General features: G+C 43.1%; 1 protein-coding gene across 15 annotated transcripts in view; it reads left to right on the top strand.

Moving 5' to 3' along the window:
• The window catches only part of Erc2 (ELKS/RAB6-interacting/CAST family member 2), an 880,091-nt gene that overhangs the window by 283,877 nt on the left and 578,693 nt on the right, over positions 1–17,521 (top strand). For all 15 annotated transcript variants that reach the window (XR_002384370.2, XM_021231590.2, XM_013118849.3 and 12 more), the window contains one exon: positions 6,041–6,196. Coding sequence is in view for 14 of the 15 variants with exons in the window: in XM_021231590.2 (XP_021087249.1) it covers positions 6,041–6,196 (156 nt within the window). In the remaining variant the exon portion in view is untranslated. The remainder of the gene's footprint in view (positions 1–6,040; positions 6,197–17,521) is intronic.

The following is a 17,521-nucleotide window of genomic DNA, read 5'->3' on the forward strand; positions in this document are numbered from 1 at the left end:
TATGTCTATTGAATGAATGGATGTATGCGTGAGAGAACTCCTGTATCTAAGCCTAATATCAATGTGCAGCATGTCTATTTGAGAAAGTCCTAGATTCTTGAAACGAAGGAGACATACTGAGTCTCCCTGCTCAGCTTGCATCTGCATTGCTCCCGTGGGGCTCAGGGCTGTTGCTAGCATTCCTGGCTGGGATAGAATTAGTACGGTCAGCCTGTGGGGAAATGGCTGATAGGAGTAAGTCTTGAGGGTTAGGTTTTATTTGTATATCAGATGTTGGTTTTGCCTGATGGATGTAAACACGGTCTTTAGTGCAAATCGTTAAAGGGAATCTATGACCTACACTTTGTCTAAAGTTTTATAAGCATTATTTTATGCACATATGCGAAGAAACAATGTGTAAGGATTCAGACTCTTCTAATAAGGGGTGGAAACAAACATATTTTCATTTTCCTCCTCAGTATCTTGAAATATTATTATAGTCTATAACCAAAATATAACATTGAAACAAGACGATTTATGGGAGTCATATCTCATGACTATTGAGAAGTCCTCAGCTAAGACATGAGGGGGTGCATTCAGGATGGCGAGAGTCTATGCTATTATTTTATTGCCCTAGTCACTTCCGGTACTCAGTCTCTCCCTCCCTTCCTTCCTCCTTTCCTCCCTCCGTCTACACATCCCCCCTTCCCCTTCTCTCCCTCCTTTTCTCTTTCTTCATCACCCACTACTTCCCTTCTCCTATATTTGTCTATATAGCCCAAGCCAGCCTTGAATTTGTAATCCCCCTGCCTCAACCTCCAAGAGCTATCTATGGTAGGGGTTATAGGCATGTGCCACCAAGCTCAGTTAGTGACTGCTTTAGAGTGACAGAAGCTGATACGGTAATCTGAATACTTAAGTTCTACTTTTTTTTTTTTTTTGAGACAGGGTTTCTCTGCGTAGTCCTGGCTGTTCTGGGACTCGTTATGTGGACCAGGCTGGCCTTGAACTCACAGAGATCTGCCTGCCTCTGCTCCACCCAGCTTCTACTTGTTTTAAATTTGGATAATTGGATATTTTCCCTTAACAAATCCAAATCACTGGTTTGTGTTTTACTGGTTCACATAATCGCATGTGTGTATATGGTATGTGTGTGCGTTTGTGTGTGTGTGTGTGTGTGTGTGTGTATGTGGTATGTGTGTATATGTGTGTGTGTTATGTGTGTGCATTAGGTGCTCCCATGTACCCAAGTTTATGTTTTACTGAGTCACATAATCTTGTGTGTGTGGGGGGGGCGTGTGTGCGTGCGTGTGCGTGTGTGTGTGTGTGTGCGCGCGTTTGTGCTCCCGTGTACCCATGTGGAGGTCAGAGGTCAACATCCGGTGTTTTTCTTGATTCTTCCCCTCCTTAGTTCTTGAGTCACGTCTCTCTCTGAACCTGGAGCTCACCAGCGCAGCTTGCTACCTAGGAGGGTTCAGAGAGCCTCCTGCCTGCCTCACCAGCACTGGTATATGCCACCACGCCTGTCTTTTTAACGCTGGTGCGAGGGGACCTAAACTCAGGTCACCATGCTTATGTGGGAAGTACATTACCAACGGAACTGCCTCTCTAGCCCCAGTCTGTTTAGAAAAAGAACAGAGAGCTAAAGTTGAACACCTGGGTGACCCCCAGGCAAAGTACTTTGCTGCAGGGTTCCTCAGAGGTGAGGACACTCGATGTGCATTGAGCACCTCCAACGGGGCGTCTCAGCCTCAACAGGCCTTGGTCCGGATGAGTTATTCCATGCTAGTCTTTCTTCCTTTGTCTCCGACTCAAAGGCAATCCCTACACTTTGTGTTTCTAGAGGGTGTTTACTTGAGAAACAACCTGTGTGTGTGTGTTTGAAAACTACAGCAGATTGTGTAAAATGTGAGTCATGGAGAGTAAATGCAACAGTGTTCAGATTCCTAGAGAGTAAATGCATCTCTACCTTCCAGTGCTCTGGGGCTATTACAACCTGTTGTCATTGAAGTTTTTCTTTTTCTTTTTTTAAATCTTCATTACAGACCATGGCGTAAAGCTACTGCAATACTCTTTTAGCATCTACTTTAAAGAGAATGTCACACTACACTGCTTTCAGCTATACCGGAGTGACGTATACTTCCAGGCCTCTGGTGTCACACATGTACGTCACATCCTTACAGGCCTTTTGAAAACAAAAGATAAAACCCCTTCTCCCTGGATTCCTGGAACTGAGGGGTGTCAGAGGTGAGGAACATGGCGGCTATTGTCTGGTTTTCAAACGTAGTTTCCTCACTCTCTCTGGCTTGATTTTGAATATCGTATACCTAGGCAAACGCAGACGCTACCTCTGTACCTTCCTTCTGCTGTAGACCCTAATACATTCACCTATTCAAGTTTGTCTTGAGTTTTTATGTGCTTATGAGTTTTTGGAGTGCGTTTTGTTGCCCTTGAGGTTGATTTCTAATATAGGAACCAGAGTATAATTAAGGGCAGAATAAGTAGATCCTTCCAGAGTGTTCACTTCCTTTTTATTCTTCTTTTCTGTTTTGCATTCTGGGATGCCTGTGCTAAAGAAAAAAAACATGTTTATGATGAAAAGAGGAAAAATTTTGTTAATTTAAGGAAAATATTGAAGTAAAAAGAATTCTGTTCCCCTGTTTACTGAACATTAAACTCAGATGCATGTGGATTTAGAAGCCTTGCTCTGGGAATGAAGTTCCTGTCTGGATTCAATGTGATTCCCCTCCATCGTGTGTGATTCTTCAGTGTTGGGTGGACAGGTGCCTTCTAACCTGCTTAGGAGTTGCTAGTTGTTGCCAACTAGAGCCTCAAGAGCTGGCCAGGACAAAACGGAAGGCTCATGGGAAGCAGGTGGTTTTCCTTTTGCCCACATGGTTAAGACCTGAAATCTTACCAGGAGGTATTTAGGAAAAGTTGTATCGAAGATATGAGAACTGCAAGTTTTGCTGCTGTAATAAATACACACACTCAGTCACATAGCTCTGATCATCTCAGACTCGGGAGTTTTTTATATAGGAGGAGAAGGAAGCTGATCTCTTTTCCCTTCACACAGCTACATTCTTATAAAAACTGAATTTAGCTTGTTGTAAGTGCTCATTCTTTGTGTTTAGAGTTTTCTAAATCTCATCAGTGCCAATTTGTATTTCAGCAGAGAAAAATATATAATCGATCAGTACTTTTCGTGTGTGTGTGTGATACAAATGTGTAGTTGTTTGTTTTACTTTTTACTCTTTGAGCTTTCTACTCATGGGGGGGGGTGGGCTACCACCCAGCTCCCAAATAAATACACACATGGAGGTTTATTCTTTCTTATGACCGCCTGGCCTTTAAGTTGACTTATTTCTACTTTTCTTCAATCATCCCATCTATCTTTTGCCTCTAGGCTTTCACCTTTCTCTTTTTCTGTGTCTCTTTGTTTACTTCCTCCCCCATGGCTTGCTGTGTAGCCGTGTGGCTGACCCCTCATGTCCTCCTCTTTTTCTTGCTCCTTGGTCTTCCTTTCCAAGATTTCTCCTCTTACTTATTCTCTCCGCCTGCCTGTCCCACCTATCCTTTGTCCTGCCTTGCTCTTGGCCATTCAGCTCTTTATGAGACCAGTCAGGTGTTTTGGATAGACACAGTAACACAGCTTCACAGAGTTAAACAAATGCAACGCAAAAGAATGCAACACATCTTTGCATCATTAAAAAATATTGCACGGCATCAACAAGTATAACACATTTTAATGAGTATTCCACAACACAGGTGTGTGAGCGGTGGGTGTGCACATGTGTGTGCTTGCACATGGAGGCCAGAGAACAGGCTCAGGTCTTGTTCTCTGGGTGCCATTCAGCTTGCATTCTGAGACAGGATCTCTCCAAGGCCTGAGCTCACTGCCAGTCAGTAGCCCAGAGGGACTCATGGTGCCCCACCGTCATGTTCAGCGCTCTTTAAAAGAATATAGATTCTGGTGATCACACCCAGATATTCACACTGGCAGGACAACCCCTTTATTAATGAACTGTCTCTGCAGCCCATCTTGATTACTGTCTTAGCCATGTTTTATGGTATAAATACAATCTTAAGGCTGTTATGGGAATTGGTAAGCATGCTAATCATAATTGTCTATGTAACTTTTTCAAGTTTTTAGTAACCTTGAGCATGTCTCTTTTTTTTATAGTTAGGAAGCTTGTTATTTTTAAAGTGATTCGCTTTGAAGATGGCCATGGATTTTTAGGAATGTTTAGATTATTGCTGCTGCTGCTTTTCCTCCTCCCTGTTCTTCATTTCATAGCTCAAAACTGAAGTGCAGTCAGGAAGCAAGGCTCCCAGTGTCTGTTTCCCAGAGCTTCCATAACAAGCCAGACTGGGAGGAGTTACCAGTAGGACTTTGGAGGCTGCCAGGGTATGGTCAGGATGCCCACCTTGTAGACTCTGGTGAAGACCCTCTTCCTGATTTGCAGATGGCTCCCTTCTTTCTGTGCTCATATGTAGGAGAGAGCAAGAGAGAGACAGCAAACCCAAGTGTCTTTTCTGATGGGAATACTACTGTTACCTCATGGCCTCACCTGATCCTATCTCTATATCCCATATCCAAATCCTATCACATTAGAGGGCGGGGCTTTGTATAATTTCAGTAAATAATACCTCCCGTACTGAAACTGAGAATTAATGAAAGCACCTGTTGTGTTGAGTATTTGGCTCCAGACCCATAGCAGAGTCCAATAAGTAGTTGTTATCCTTCCTCTATTTCCTCCTGTGTCAATACAGTTACAGTGCAGATAATAATAATTGCTACTGTGACATGTGAGTTATACTGGGCATGAAACATAGAAAAGGGAAATCTACAGTAGCTACAGAAGAAGCCAGACACATTTGGTCTAACATTTTAAAACTGGATTAATAAACTAGGAACCATGTATTGTATCTACTTAATGTCGCTACAGGAAAAAGACAGGCACTTTTAGTTCTAACATTTTAAAACTGAGTTAATAAACACAGGAACCATATCTTATATTTACTATTTAATCTATTATGTTCTAAAAACTCTAAACTAATTAAAGAACTGTTGGATCATTTTCATCAATGTTTAATCACAAAATTGACACTGATTAATTGCGTCTTTGTAATATAATGCAGGCAAATGGAGACAGTGGGAAGGCTTAAGGCAGCTTTAGACATCTTGTCTCTCACTCTGGAGGCTTGGGGCAATGCTTTTGCTTGGGCCTGGTGGCTTGCCCTGTAAGAGCCCTTTATTCTGCAATTCCTCAAGCATGGTTTCTTATTATGCATTCTCTTGTGTATAGTCTGTCACTGGATGTTTTTTCTCAATTAATCCCACATCTGAATGCAATATTTCTAGTTTTTCGGGTCTGTAAATCAATAGGTTAGGAATGGCTTGCAAGGTAGTCATGTTTTTTGTCACGTAGGGACCTGACTGCTTGCCAAATAAATCACGATGCTGTGATATATTATTTCCAGTTGTTATAAATTTTCAATATTTATTGTATTGGTCATACAAAGTCAGGATTCAGTTATTTAATTTCACTTATGTCTGTATTTGAGATGAGAATCCTTTTCTCCATTTGTGAGTTTGAGTTTCCTCCTCTCTTGAAGTCAAATTCCAAGCATGCTTATATAAGCAGCCACAGAATCCACGCAGAAACAAACAGCAAACAAACTGCTCCTGTGCTTACAGATGGACTAAAACGTCTACCCTGGTCAACTATTTCCAAAATTAAAATTTTTTTCACTGAGATAAGCATGCCTTTATTTAGATACTTTAGATGATGGTTGCCACTATTGCATGGTAATCTGGCTCCTCGACATTGGTGAAACACAGATGGCTTACTTCCTGCATCATGGTCACATGATGTTCATTTGGCCACTCAAGCAGTTACCTGATGACACAGACTCTTTTGAGCCCCAGGCTAGTTCAGCATCACAGCTAACGCCACACAGCTAGGGTTCCCTTCTTAAATTCTATCTTGGCAATTGTGAAACAAAGGAAAACCCAACAAAGCAAAACCCTCCAACTTTCTTTCCCTTCCATCAACAGGACACAAAAATCGCTTCATTGGAGCGGAACATCCGGGACCTGGAGGATGAGATCCAGATGTTGAAGGCCAATGGCGTGCTCAACACAGAGGACCGAGAGGAGGAGATCAAACAGATTGAGGTGTACAAAAGCCACTCAAAGTTCATGAAGACCAAGGTGGGTTGTGGAGTCTCAGCCTTTTATGGTCTGGATTCGAGGAGAAGGTTATGGTTTACCTGTTCACTTCTCCAAAGACCCATGCAGTCTGCCTCGTGTGGCGTGAAATACTTAGATGGTAAAGCAGAACACGGGAAAATTTACATTCAGAAATAAAGGACCCAAAGGGGAGGGGTCTGAGGAAATCTTTGGTGGGGTGTCTATTCTGCGAGGTTCGGGGTGGCTGCCTTGTCTGTCTCTGGAGTTCACAGGGTTTTAGTCTCTCTTACATTTCCAGCTACCAGAACTCTCTTCTTTGAATTACTGCTCTGCCTGGTTCTTGCCCATCCCTGGAAGCTGTTAGCACATCTCAGTGCTATTAAGATACTCTGGCTTCAGCATAAGACAAATAATTTTAAGCATCAGTGCTTCCATTTAGTCAAATTATTCAGCTTGTCTAGGCTGGGGTTTCTTCATTTGTGAATCAGGGGTCAGAAAGGAAACCCCGTCACAGAGCTGCTGCGATGTTCATTCCGAATATCTGGTCAACCTTGCCTGGTCTCCAGGATGCCCCCAGCAAGCACTGGGCATGGCTGCCTGTGTTCTTGTTTCTTACTTGGTTACTCTTCAATACTTAGGAGGCATTCCTAGAGTAACCTGCACCATTAATTTGTATCACTATTGCCAGTTCAAAGAACTGGCTTCTGTTTTTCAGAATTTAACTTTTGGGCTATCTGTGGCTAAAAGATCTGAAACAACCAGTTTTGCATATACACAGCCATCAAGTTATGAATAGCCACAAAGAGGTCTTTTGAGACTTTGAGATGCTTTAAAATTTTTTTAATTGGAAATAGATTCTTCTGTCATATCAAACATTCCAATCACAGTTTCCCCTCCTTCTGCTCCTCCTAGCCCTCCCATCCTCCCATCTCTACCCCCTCTCTCATTTCCTTTTCAGAAAAGAACAGGCCTCCAGAAGATGACAGCCAGGCAAAAGCCCTCATATCGAGGCTGGACAAAGCAACCCAATGGGACGAAAAGAGTCCCAAGAGCAGGCAGAGGAGTTAGAGACAGACCCACTCCCACTGTTAGGAGACTCACAGAAACACCAATTACATATAACTTATACACCAAGGACCTGGTGCAGACTTATTGAAGTCCAGCGATTGCTACTCCAGTCTATGTAAATTCTATAAAGCCTGCTTAGTTAATTCTGTAGGCCATGTTCTCCTGGTGTCCTCCATCCCCTCTGACCCCTACAGTCTTTCCTCCCCATCTCCTGCTGGGCCCCCTGATCTCCAAGGGGAGGGACCCGAATGGAGACCTCCAATTTAGACTCTCTCTGCATAGTTTTTGGTTGTGGATTTTTCTCTTCCTCTATTAAGCCATTTTGTTTCTGAAAGTAGTCACTGCTAATTTATTTCCTTTCCTTTTCACCTACTTTTAAGTGTCCTCTTTTTTTTTTAAATCTTGTATTTTAATAGTCTTTGTTCTCCCGTCTTAATGTTCGGAAGAGTTAGAGAAAATAGTGGGAGGGTAAGAAAAATTAAGCCAATTTCTCACATCTGCAGCATTCATATTCTGTGTAGACTTATAAATCACATGAAGAAATAATATACTTAACCTTTAATGTATATGTATATGTGTGTATACATGGATGCTTCTTCAAGGAATTAAATCAAACACAGTGCTTTATTCTGAAGATTCCCTATCTCTATCATAGGCGTTGAGATTATGACGACAAATATGGGTCAAAGATTAGAGATGTCAGATGTAGAATGTCCAGTGACTTTGAGTGCAGCCGTTTCCATTCAGCGATGCAAATACCAATGGCATTCCCTGTTCTCCTCTCCCTTCTGGTTTCTTGCTTGCGGTCATATCCCAGAGAGCTGAGCTGAGGTAGAGCAAACACAGTCCTAAGGTGACCTATAGACAGTTCCCAAGTCACCATGGGCTGGGAGGTCAGAGGCACAGCTAAGAGAAAGCTCCGGAAGTTTTGGATGGTACTGCTGGTTTAGATTAAGCTCATCTTCCCACTCGGCAGCTTAACACTGAGAGATTGACTATTCAAGCAGTGGCCACAGATGAAAATGCTCGAAATTGGCCAAAACTTCCCTGCATTATGGACTCAGTCCAGGTGAATATAGCATTCATGTGGTCTTCAGCAAGAAGTCATGATGGCTGCTAGCCCACATTTGCCTGAGACTGTATCCCTGAGTTGTTTCACTTCTCATGATAGTTACTTTAAAGGGTTCCAGAGAGTCTGGACCAAGGAATGCTTGAGGTCTTGAGGAGGAGTAAAGTGCCAAGAGTGTTGACTACAGACTTGAACTGACTCAGGCCTACATTTAGCTTATCTTTGCTAGCAGGGAGGCTCTAGGGGGCTGGTCATGACACCCAGTCACGCTTTGTCTCTATAAAATGGGGCAGCACTGCCAGACATAGAAAATGGCCCGTGAGGATTAACGGAGTTTTAAAAGACAATTTAATTAAGATTTCTGGCTCAAAAAGGGTGAATAATAATTTTAAATATTATTCTTGAAGACCTATAACCCAATTAATAATAGTGATGAGATACTGTTCTTATTGAACTGACTTGGAAAGTGGCTTTGTAATGAATACAAATAAAAATGTGTTACGCCTCATAAAAATGTTAAGCAGATAAACATTAGCTAAATGTACTAGTAGGAGTCCATTTTTATGTTTTCTGGTCGAAAGCATGTTCTTATTGGATTGGACCATAACATTTGTTGCTCGTTTCTTTATTGACAACTCTTGAATCTCCTGTAGTGAGGAGTGAGCCTGATTCCTGTTTAAGCCTGGGGATGCTGCATGGAGTAGTTTGGAGGAAAATACTTGAACTAGCTGTCAAGAAAGCCATAATACCCTCAGTTTGATATTGACCTGAAAGTTGGTTCTGGAGTTGGGGGTAGGAGAGGGTCTCTGGACAACTCTGTGATTAAAGTAAGTAGTACTGAAGGCCTAAATTATTTTTATAAACCAGGAAAACACTGAGAAGAATCAATGAAACAAAGAGTTGGTTCTTTGAGAAAATCAACAAAATAGACAAACCTCTGTCCAAACTAACCAAAAGACAGAGAGAGAACATGCTAATTAACAAAATCAGGGATGAGAAAGGGGACATAACAACGGACTCTGAGGAAATCAAGAGAATCATCAGGGCATACTTTGAAAATCTGTACTCCACAAAATTTGAAAATTTAAAGGAAATGGACAATTTCCTGGATAGATATCACTTGCCAAAACTAAATCAAGAACAGATAAATAATCTAAACAGACCTATAACCCCTAATGAAATAGAAGCAGTCATCAAAAGTCTCCCAAACAAAAAAAGCCCAGGCCCAGATGGCTTCAGTGCAGAATTCTACCAGAAATTCAAAGAAGAGCTCATTCCAATACTCGTCAAAGTATTCCACACTATAGAAGCAGGAGGCTCACTGCCAAACTCTTTCTACGAGGCTACAATTACCTTGATACCCAAGCCACACAAAGACACAACTAAGAAAGAGAACTATAGACCAATTTCCCTCATGAACATTGATGCAAAAATACTCAATAAAATACTTGCAAACCGGATTCAAGAACACATCAGAAAAATCATCCACCATGATCAAGTAGGCTTCATTCCAGGAATGCAGGGATGGTTCAACATTAGAAAATCTATCAATGTAATCCACCATATTAACAATCTGCGAAAGAAAAACCACATGATTATCTCACTAGATGCTGAAAAAGCCTTTGACAAAATCCAGCACCCCTTCATGATAAAGGTCCTAGAGAGATCAGGGATAACAGGAACGTACCTGAACATAATAAAAGCAATATACAGTAAACCAACAGCTAACATCAAACTAAATGGAGAGAAACTCAAAGCAATTCCTCTAAAATCAGGAACAAGACAAGGCTGTCCACTCTCTCCATATCTCTTCAATATTGTACTTGAAGTTCTAGCTACAGCAATAAGACAACAAAAGGAGATAAAGGGGATACAAATAGGAAAAGAAGAAGTCAAGCTTTCATTATTTGCAGATGATATGATAGTTTACATATGTGACCCAAAAAACTCCGCAAGGTTACTCCTAGAGCTGATAAACAGCTTCAGCAAAGTGGCAGGATACAAGGTAAACTCAAAAAAATCAGTGGCCCTATTATATACAGATGATGAAGTGACTGAGAAAGAAATCAGAGAAACATCACCTTTTACAATAGCCAAAAACAGCATCAAATATCTGGGGATAATGTTAACCAAGGAAGTGAAAGACCTGTATATCAAAAACTTTGTGTCTTTGAAGAAAGAAATCAAAGAAGATACCAGAAAATGGAAAGATCTCCCATGCTCTTGGATTGGTAGGATCAACATAATAAAAATGGCAATCTTGCCAAAAGCAGTCTATAGATTCAATGCAATCCCTATCAAAATTCCATCACAATTCTTCAAGGACCTGGAAAGATCATTAATCAACTTTATATGGAAAAACAAAAGGCCCAGGATAGCCAAAACATCCCTATACAATAAAGGAACTTCAGGAGGCATCACCATACCTGATTTCAAGCTCTATTATAGAGCTATAGTCCTGAAAACAGCTTGGTATTGGCACAAAAATAGGCAGGTAGACCAATGGAACCGAATCGAAAGCCCTAATTTTAACCCACACACCTATGAACACCTGATTTTTGACAAAGAAGCTAAAACTGTACAGTGGAAAAAAGAAAGCATCTTCAACAAATGGTGCTGGCATAACTGGGTAATGGTATGCAGAAGACTGCAGATAGATCCATGTTTATCGCCTTGTACAAAACTTAAGTCCAAATGGATCAAAGATCTCAACATACATCCAGCCACACTGAAACTTTTAGAAGAGAAAGTGGGAGATACTCTTCAACGAGTTGGTACAGGAGACCACTTCCTAAACATAACACCAGTGGCACAGGCACTGAGATCAACAATTAACAAATGGGACCTTCTGAAACTAAAAAGCTTTTGTAAGGCAAAGGACACAATCAAAAAGACAAAAAGGCAGGCCACAGAATGGGAAAAGATATTCACTAACCCTACATCTGACAGAGGGCTAATCTCCAAAATTTACAAAGAACTCAAGAAACAAGTCTCCAAAACACCAAAGGATCCACTTGAAAGGTGGGGTACAGAGCTAAATAGAGAATTCTCAGTAGAGGAGGCTAAAATGGCCAAGAGACACTTAAGAAAGTGCTCAACATCCTTAGCCATCAGGGAAATGCAAATCAAAACAACTCTGAGATACCATCTTACTCCTGTCAGAATGGCTAGAATCAAAAACACCGAAGACAATTTATGCTGGAGAGGATGTGGAGAGAGAGGATCACTCCTCCATTGCTGGTGGGAATGCCGACTCATACAGCCTCTTTGGAAATCAGTATGGAGATTCCTCAGGAAAATGGGAATTAATCTACCACTAGACCCAGCAATTCCACTCTTAGGCATTTATCCAAATGAGGCAGGTTCATACAACAAGGGCATCTGCTCCACTATGTTCATAGCAGCATTGTTTGTAATAGCCAGAACCTGGAAGCAACCTAGATGCCCCTCAACTGAAGAGTGGATAGAGAAAATGTGGTACATTTACACAATGGAGTATTACTCAGCAGAAAAAAACAATGGAATCTTGAAATTCGCAGGGAAATGGATAGCACTGGAAGAAACCATCCTGAGTGAGGTAACCCAGACGCAAAAAGACAAACATGGTATGCACTCACTCATATATGGATTTTAAATATGGATCAGGATAGTGCCAGTCTGCACTTCCACAGATAGAGAGTCTGGGAAACAGGAAAGAACCTAAAAGATATGCATATATGCATAGTACCCAAGAGAAGAGGATGGAGACAAGATCCTCTGAATGGATGGGGAACAGGGCGAGGGGGGTAGTGGGACCTGGGAAGAGTAGAGGGGTAAAGAGGAAGGGAGTTGGTCATGGGGGAACAGGAAGTTGAGGGGGTGGGGGTAAAATAGGGGGAAGAGGGAATCATAGGATCGAAGACAGATCAGGCACCAGAGTGACCTCGAGTGATCTAAAGGTATAACATCAATTGGCAAGCTAAGCAATAGTGGAAGGACCACCTCGAATGCCCATTCCTGATAATGAACTTGATGTCTATAACTATCCGGGAGCCTTCATCCTGGGACTGATGGAAGCAGAGGCAAACACACAACTAAGCACTGAACTGAACCCAAGGAACCCAGTGACAGAGAGAGAGGAGTGATGAGCAAATTGGCAAGGAATGGGCTGGCAAAACCAGCAGAGACGGCTGATCTGAACAGGGGAGTGCTCTTGGACCCCAGACCGACAGTGGGGAGGCCAGAATGGGACTGATCTGGACCCCCAAATGTGAGTGTCAGTGAGAAGGCCTGGGCAACCTATGGGGCTCTGAGCTGTGGATCAGTGTCTATCCCTGGTATACAATCTGTCTTCATGTGCCTATGGCACAAAGAGAGATGCTCTCTCAGCCTGGACTCTTAGGGGAGTGCCTTGACCCTACCAAGAGTGAAATGATAGACTCTAGACATCCCCTATGTGGAGGGATTTGGCAATAGGGTGGGAGGGAGGGTGGAAGGGGAGTGCGGGAGGAGGGGAGGGAGAGGGAACTGGGATTGACATGTGAAACAAGCTATTTAAAATTAAAATAAAAAATGATTAAAAAAAAAAAAAAAGAAAAAACAAAAACAAAACAACCCTGTATTCCTTGGCTGAGTGGGTTTTCCAGAGTGTTGGTTGTGTCACAGTTGGGAGTGCGGGAAGAATTTTTCTGACAGGATGAAGTGTGCCTGACGTCCACATGGGCTTCATAAGAGGCAGGTGATGTAATTCCAGTGGGCTTTTCTTCTGGCCATCGCAGAGATGCCTGCCCTGGATTCAGTCCTCATGTATGCTCGATTGCATCACTTTCCATTTTTATTGAGTTTATGGCTGTAAAGAGAAGCAAAACACATTTTTTTGGAAATATGTGGTGTTTTTCCCCCCATAAATGTATTCCCTTCAGAAAATCCCTTTTCGGCTATTGTCTGCATAAATATTTATTTAAAGTTTACCTCATGGCCATGACAGTCTGAAAGCTGTTTTGAAGAGCCTGCCTCTTTAATATTTATAGACCGAAGCATCTTTATCACCATCAGCCCATTTTTGTGGAAGAAAGTAGGTATCCGTGTGGAGCCCGCCTCACACTCCCTGTTCAGTCTCTTCTGTGGGTTAGGAGCTATCATTAGCATTTGCTTCCCCATACCCCAGCCCCAGAGCAACTTTTTCTAAGGTATCTGTGGTAGTTTCCACAGATGGGCATTGAGACTATCGGCCTTGTCTTTCTTAATTCGTGCTGAGCTGACGGTCTTCGGCGCTTTTTGGTGGAATGGGTTTCATATGTGTGTCTGCTGCACGCTGTGCCTCAGCCGAACAGTCTGAGATTTGGGGTCCACAGCCTCAGTCCTGTGGGTCACAATGGAGCTTACTGTTTTGTTTTTTTGTTTTTTTTCAAGTGATCATTTTAGGGAATCCTAATTCTGACCGGCTCTTTATTTACATTCTGTTCTTGTGGGTCCGCGGGAGAAGGAACTCTTGGTTGTGTTCTACGGGGAAGTGAAGGTGGTGGATTCAGGGTTCTAATGTCAGGGTGCTACGCAGTTGCCTCGGCGGGCGCTCACCTGAGCAGTGTTCCCTAGGCTCGCATTCCCACCACTGAGCCATGGGACTTCCCCCTAAAGCCTTTCAGAGTCCTTCTCCGACCGTTTTTCTCTTTACCCCTCTGTCAGTTGTTTTAATTTGGTAAGCCGGGAAATGTGCAAGACTTCCTGCTGGTGGGTTTTCTCCCATGTTTGGGTTTCCCATCTGTCGATGCTGCAGTGGTTTATTTTCTGGTTCCTTTGACAAAATCAGCTAAGCGGAGGACGTCACTGTCAGAGTGCACTCTGCCATGGCAAGGAGGTCAAGACAGCAGGGATTTGAAGAGCTAGTCCCGTCCTCAGTGAAGAGCAGAGAGGGAACGCATGCACGCGTGTGTTTGTGCTTCTTCCTACTCTTAAACTATTGAAAATCATCTCCTAGGGGTTGGTGCTACCCACCATGGGCTAGTCCTCCCACTTGAGTGAGCCCAATTAGGGAAATTTCACAGGCGAGATCATTCACAGGCATGCCAGTGGCCAACCTAGGCAAGAGAGTTCCTCATTGAGAGCCCCTTCCTAGGTGGCCCTACAATGCTTCAAGCTGCCAATCAAACCCAATTGGCACATCTACCTTTCTGGTGAGTGCTGAGTCCAAACCCTTCTGAAGATAGACATCTCACCCCTGACGCCATGGAGGACCACTCATAGTCTCACTCACGGTGCCTCTGTGCTCCTGCTCAGCTGTCGCATGAGTGATTGAGGTGTTGCTCATGCCAGTTTTGTTGTTGTTGTTGTTGCTGAAAACAGCAAAAGAAAAAAATACCGAGTGAAATGCACATTAAAAGCACGAAAATGGACGTGCTGTTAAGGGATCTCAAAGGCTAAAACTAAGCCACAGTGGGGCTTGCATTGTAGGTAGACAGTGGGTTTCTAATCCGTGTGTCATTTATCAGCTGGGTAACCTTGAGCTTTGGTTTCCGCAGTCACAAGGACATTGGAGAAAGGTGACTGGTTGGGCTAGTTCAGATGAGGGCACATCCCAGCAATGTTACGGCCAGCACCACAGAAACCTGGGATCCCAGACATCTACACTCTTAGCGCACTGAGACACCAAAAAATAACCATCCTACTCCATGCACCTGCACACTTCCTAAGGGACCCCAAGAAAAATGGTCCGTCTTAAAATTGTGAGCCAAAAGGAAATAGAACAAGATGTGTTTTCTCTGAGACATGGGTGAATCACACGTGGACACACTGTGTGAGCTGACCCTTCAGGGAGGGAGTAGGCTTAAACGGCCCTGGGTTGGGAGTGTCTCAAGTGCTGGCAGAAACAAATGGTCTGAATGGTCACATGACTGGCGCCACTCTCAAGTGTGTCTCCAGACAAAGTTTATACATGGGACCTCCTGAAACTGAGAAGCTTCTGTAAGGTAAAGACACAGTCAACAAGACAAAAAGGCAGCCCACAGGATGGGAAAAGATATTCACTAACCCCATATCTGACAGAGGACTGATCTCCAAAAGTTACAGTGAAAGACCTGAAGTTATTAGGCTGAATACCCCATGACGTTCCAAGCTCAATAACCAGACAGTTGGATGCAAACCGCAAGAGGTTTATTGCTTACACAGGCGTCTGTGGGTGTTTCAGCAGCCTTAGCTAGCTGAGCGCACCGGGCTTTAGAACAGTTTTTTTTTTATGTACAAAATTTTGGCAAGCAAAGCAATAGGGGTATTGTAAAAAGTGGAGCCACTGCAGGTGCAGATCTGGACAAGCAATAGGGATATTGTAAAAAGCATTGGCATAACTCATCCTTCCTGGAGAAACTACAAGGTCAGGATTAAACTTATCTTAACAGCCTGCCGGTATCCTGCATCAGCACTCTGGACCAAATGTTCTTTTTAATCTGACCTTGTTCCCTACCTAGGGGACCTTTGGGAATTTTCCACTGAGGCAACCTTCTGAGTCTCAAAAAAAAGGGGGGTGTATTGAGGTTTTTCAACAAAGAACTCAAGAAGCAAGTCTCCAAAACACCAAAGGATCCCATTAAAAAGTGGGCTACAGAACTACATAGAGAATTCTCAATAGAGGAGACTAAAATGGCTGAGAGGCACTTGAGAAAGTGCTCAACATCCTTAGCCATCCAGGAAATGCAAATCAAAACAACTCTGAGATACCATCTCACTCCTGTCAGAATGGCTAAAATCAAAAACACCAATGACAATTTATGCTGGAGAGGATATGGTGAAAGGGGAACACTCCTCCACTGCTGATTGGAGTGCAAACTCGTACAGCCACTTTGGAAATCAGTATGGAGATTCCTCAGAAAAATGGGAATCAGCCTACCACAAGACCCAGCAATTCCACTCTTAGGCATATATCCAAAAGATGCACATTCATACAACAAGGACATCTATTCCACTATGTTCATAGCAGCATTATTTGTAATAGCCAGAACCTGGAAGCAACCTAGATGCCCCTTAACTGAAGAGTAGATAGAGAAAATGTGGTACATTCACACAATGGAGTACTATTCAGCAGAAAAAAAATAATGGAATCCTGAAATTTGCAGGCAAATGGATGGCACTAGGAGAAACCATCCTGAGTGAGGTAATCCAGTCACAAAAAGACAAACATGGTATGTACTCTCTCATATATGGATTTTAGACATAGATCTGGGGAGTGCCAGCCTACAATCCCATGGCCAGAGAGTTGGGGGAACAGAACCTTCATTCAATGGCTGATGGAAGCAGAGGCAGACTCCCACAGCTAAACACTGAGCTGAATTCAAGAAATCCAGTGACAGAGAGGGAGGACTGATGGCCAAAGGGGTTAAGACTGGGCTGGTTTAACCCCCCAGAAATAGCTGACCTGACATGGCTTAGCTCTTGAATCCTAGACTGATGGCTGTGGTGTCACTGAGGAGGCCTAGGCCTAGGCAATCTATTGGGCCTTGGGTAGTAGATCAGTATTTATCCCAGGCATACAAATGGACTTTGGGTGCCCACCCAATAATGAGAGATGCTCTTAGCCTGGACTCTTGGGGGAGGGCCTAGGCCCTGTCCTGGATGAAATGACAGACTATAGACACCCCCATGGAGGGCCTCACCCTCCCTGGGGAAATGAGGGGATATTGGAGGGGTTGGTAGGAGGGCCTGGGAGGAGGGAGGGAAAAGGATAGGGAGCTGAAAAAAAATAACAGCTAGAATAGTTATCCAAAATGATTGATGAATGGCTACGAAATCAATGTCAGCATGTAAAGTCATATACATTTACCATTAGTCATTGGAGACATTCGCATTGTATGACCTGACACTTAATAGAATGCCTAAATTAAGAGACAGGTAAAGGTAGGTGTTAGTGGGTTCCCAGAAAGAACGGTGTCACAGACCAGGAAGGTTCAGCATGGTGGTAGGCACAGGCAGGAGGATCAGGAGTCCAATGTCGTCCTCTGTAACACAGCGAATCTGAGGACAAGCAGAGCTGTGGGAGACATTGCCCTTGGCAACAACAGGAAATGCATCCACTACCAAAGCCCTCAAAATACTAAACATTTCATTATGTGGCTGCAGAATCACGTACATAAAGATCCTTAGTGCCATTATTCAGAATAGCAAGAATGTAGATGTATCTAAGCTTCAGCTGCCTAGCAAATAGACAAGCAAAAATGTCACCCAGTAGAATATTATTATGTGAC

The sequence above is a fragment of the Mesocricetus auratus genome, unplaced genomic scaffold (assembly GCF_017639785.1).
Source record: "Mesocricetus auratus isolate SY011 unplaced genomic scaffold, BCM_Maur_2.0 Super-Scaffold_100006, whole genome shotgun sequence".
Taxonomy (NCBI): Eukaryota; Metazoa; Chordata; class Mammalia; order Rodentia; family Cricetidae; genus Mesocricetus; species Mesocricetus auratus.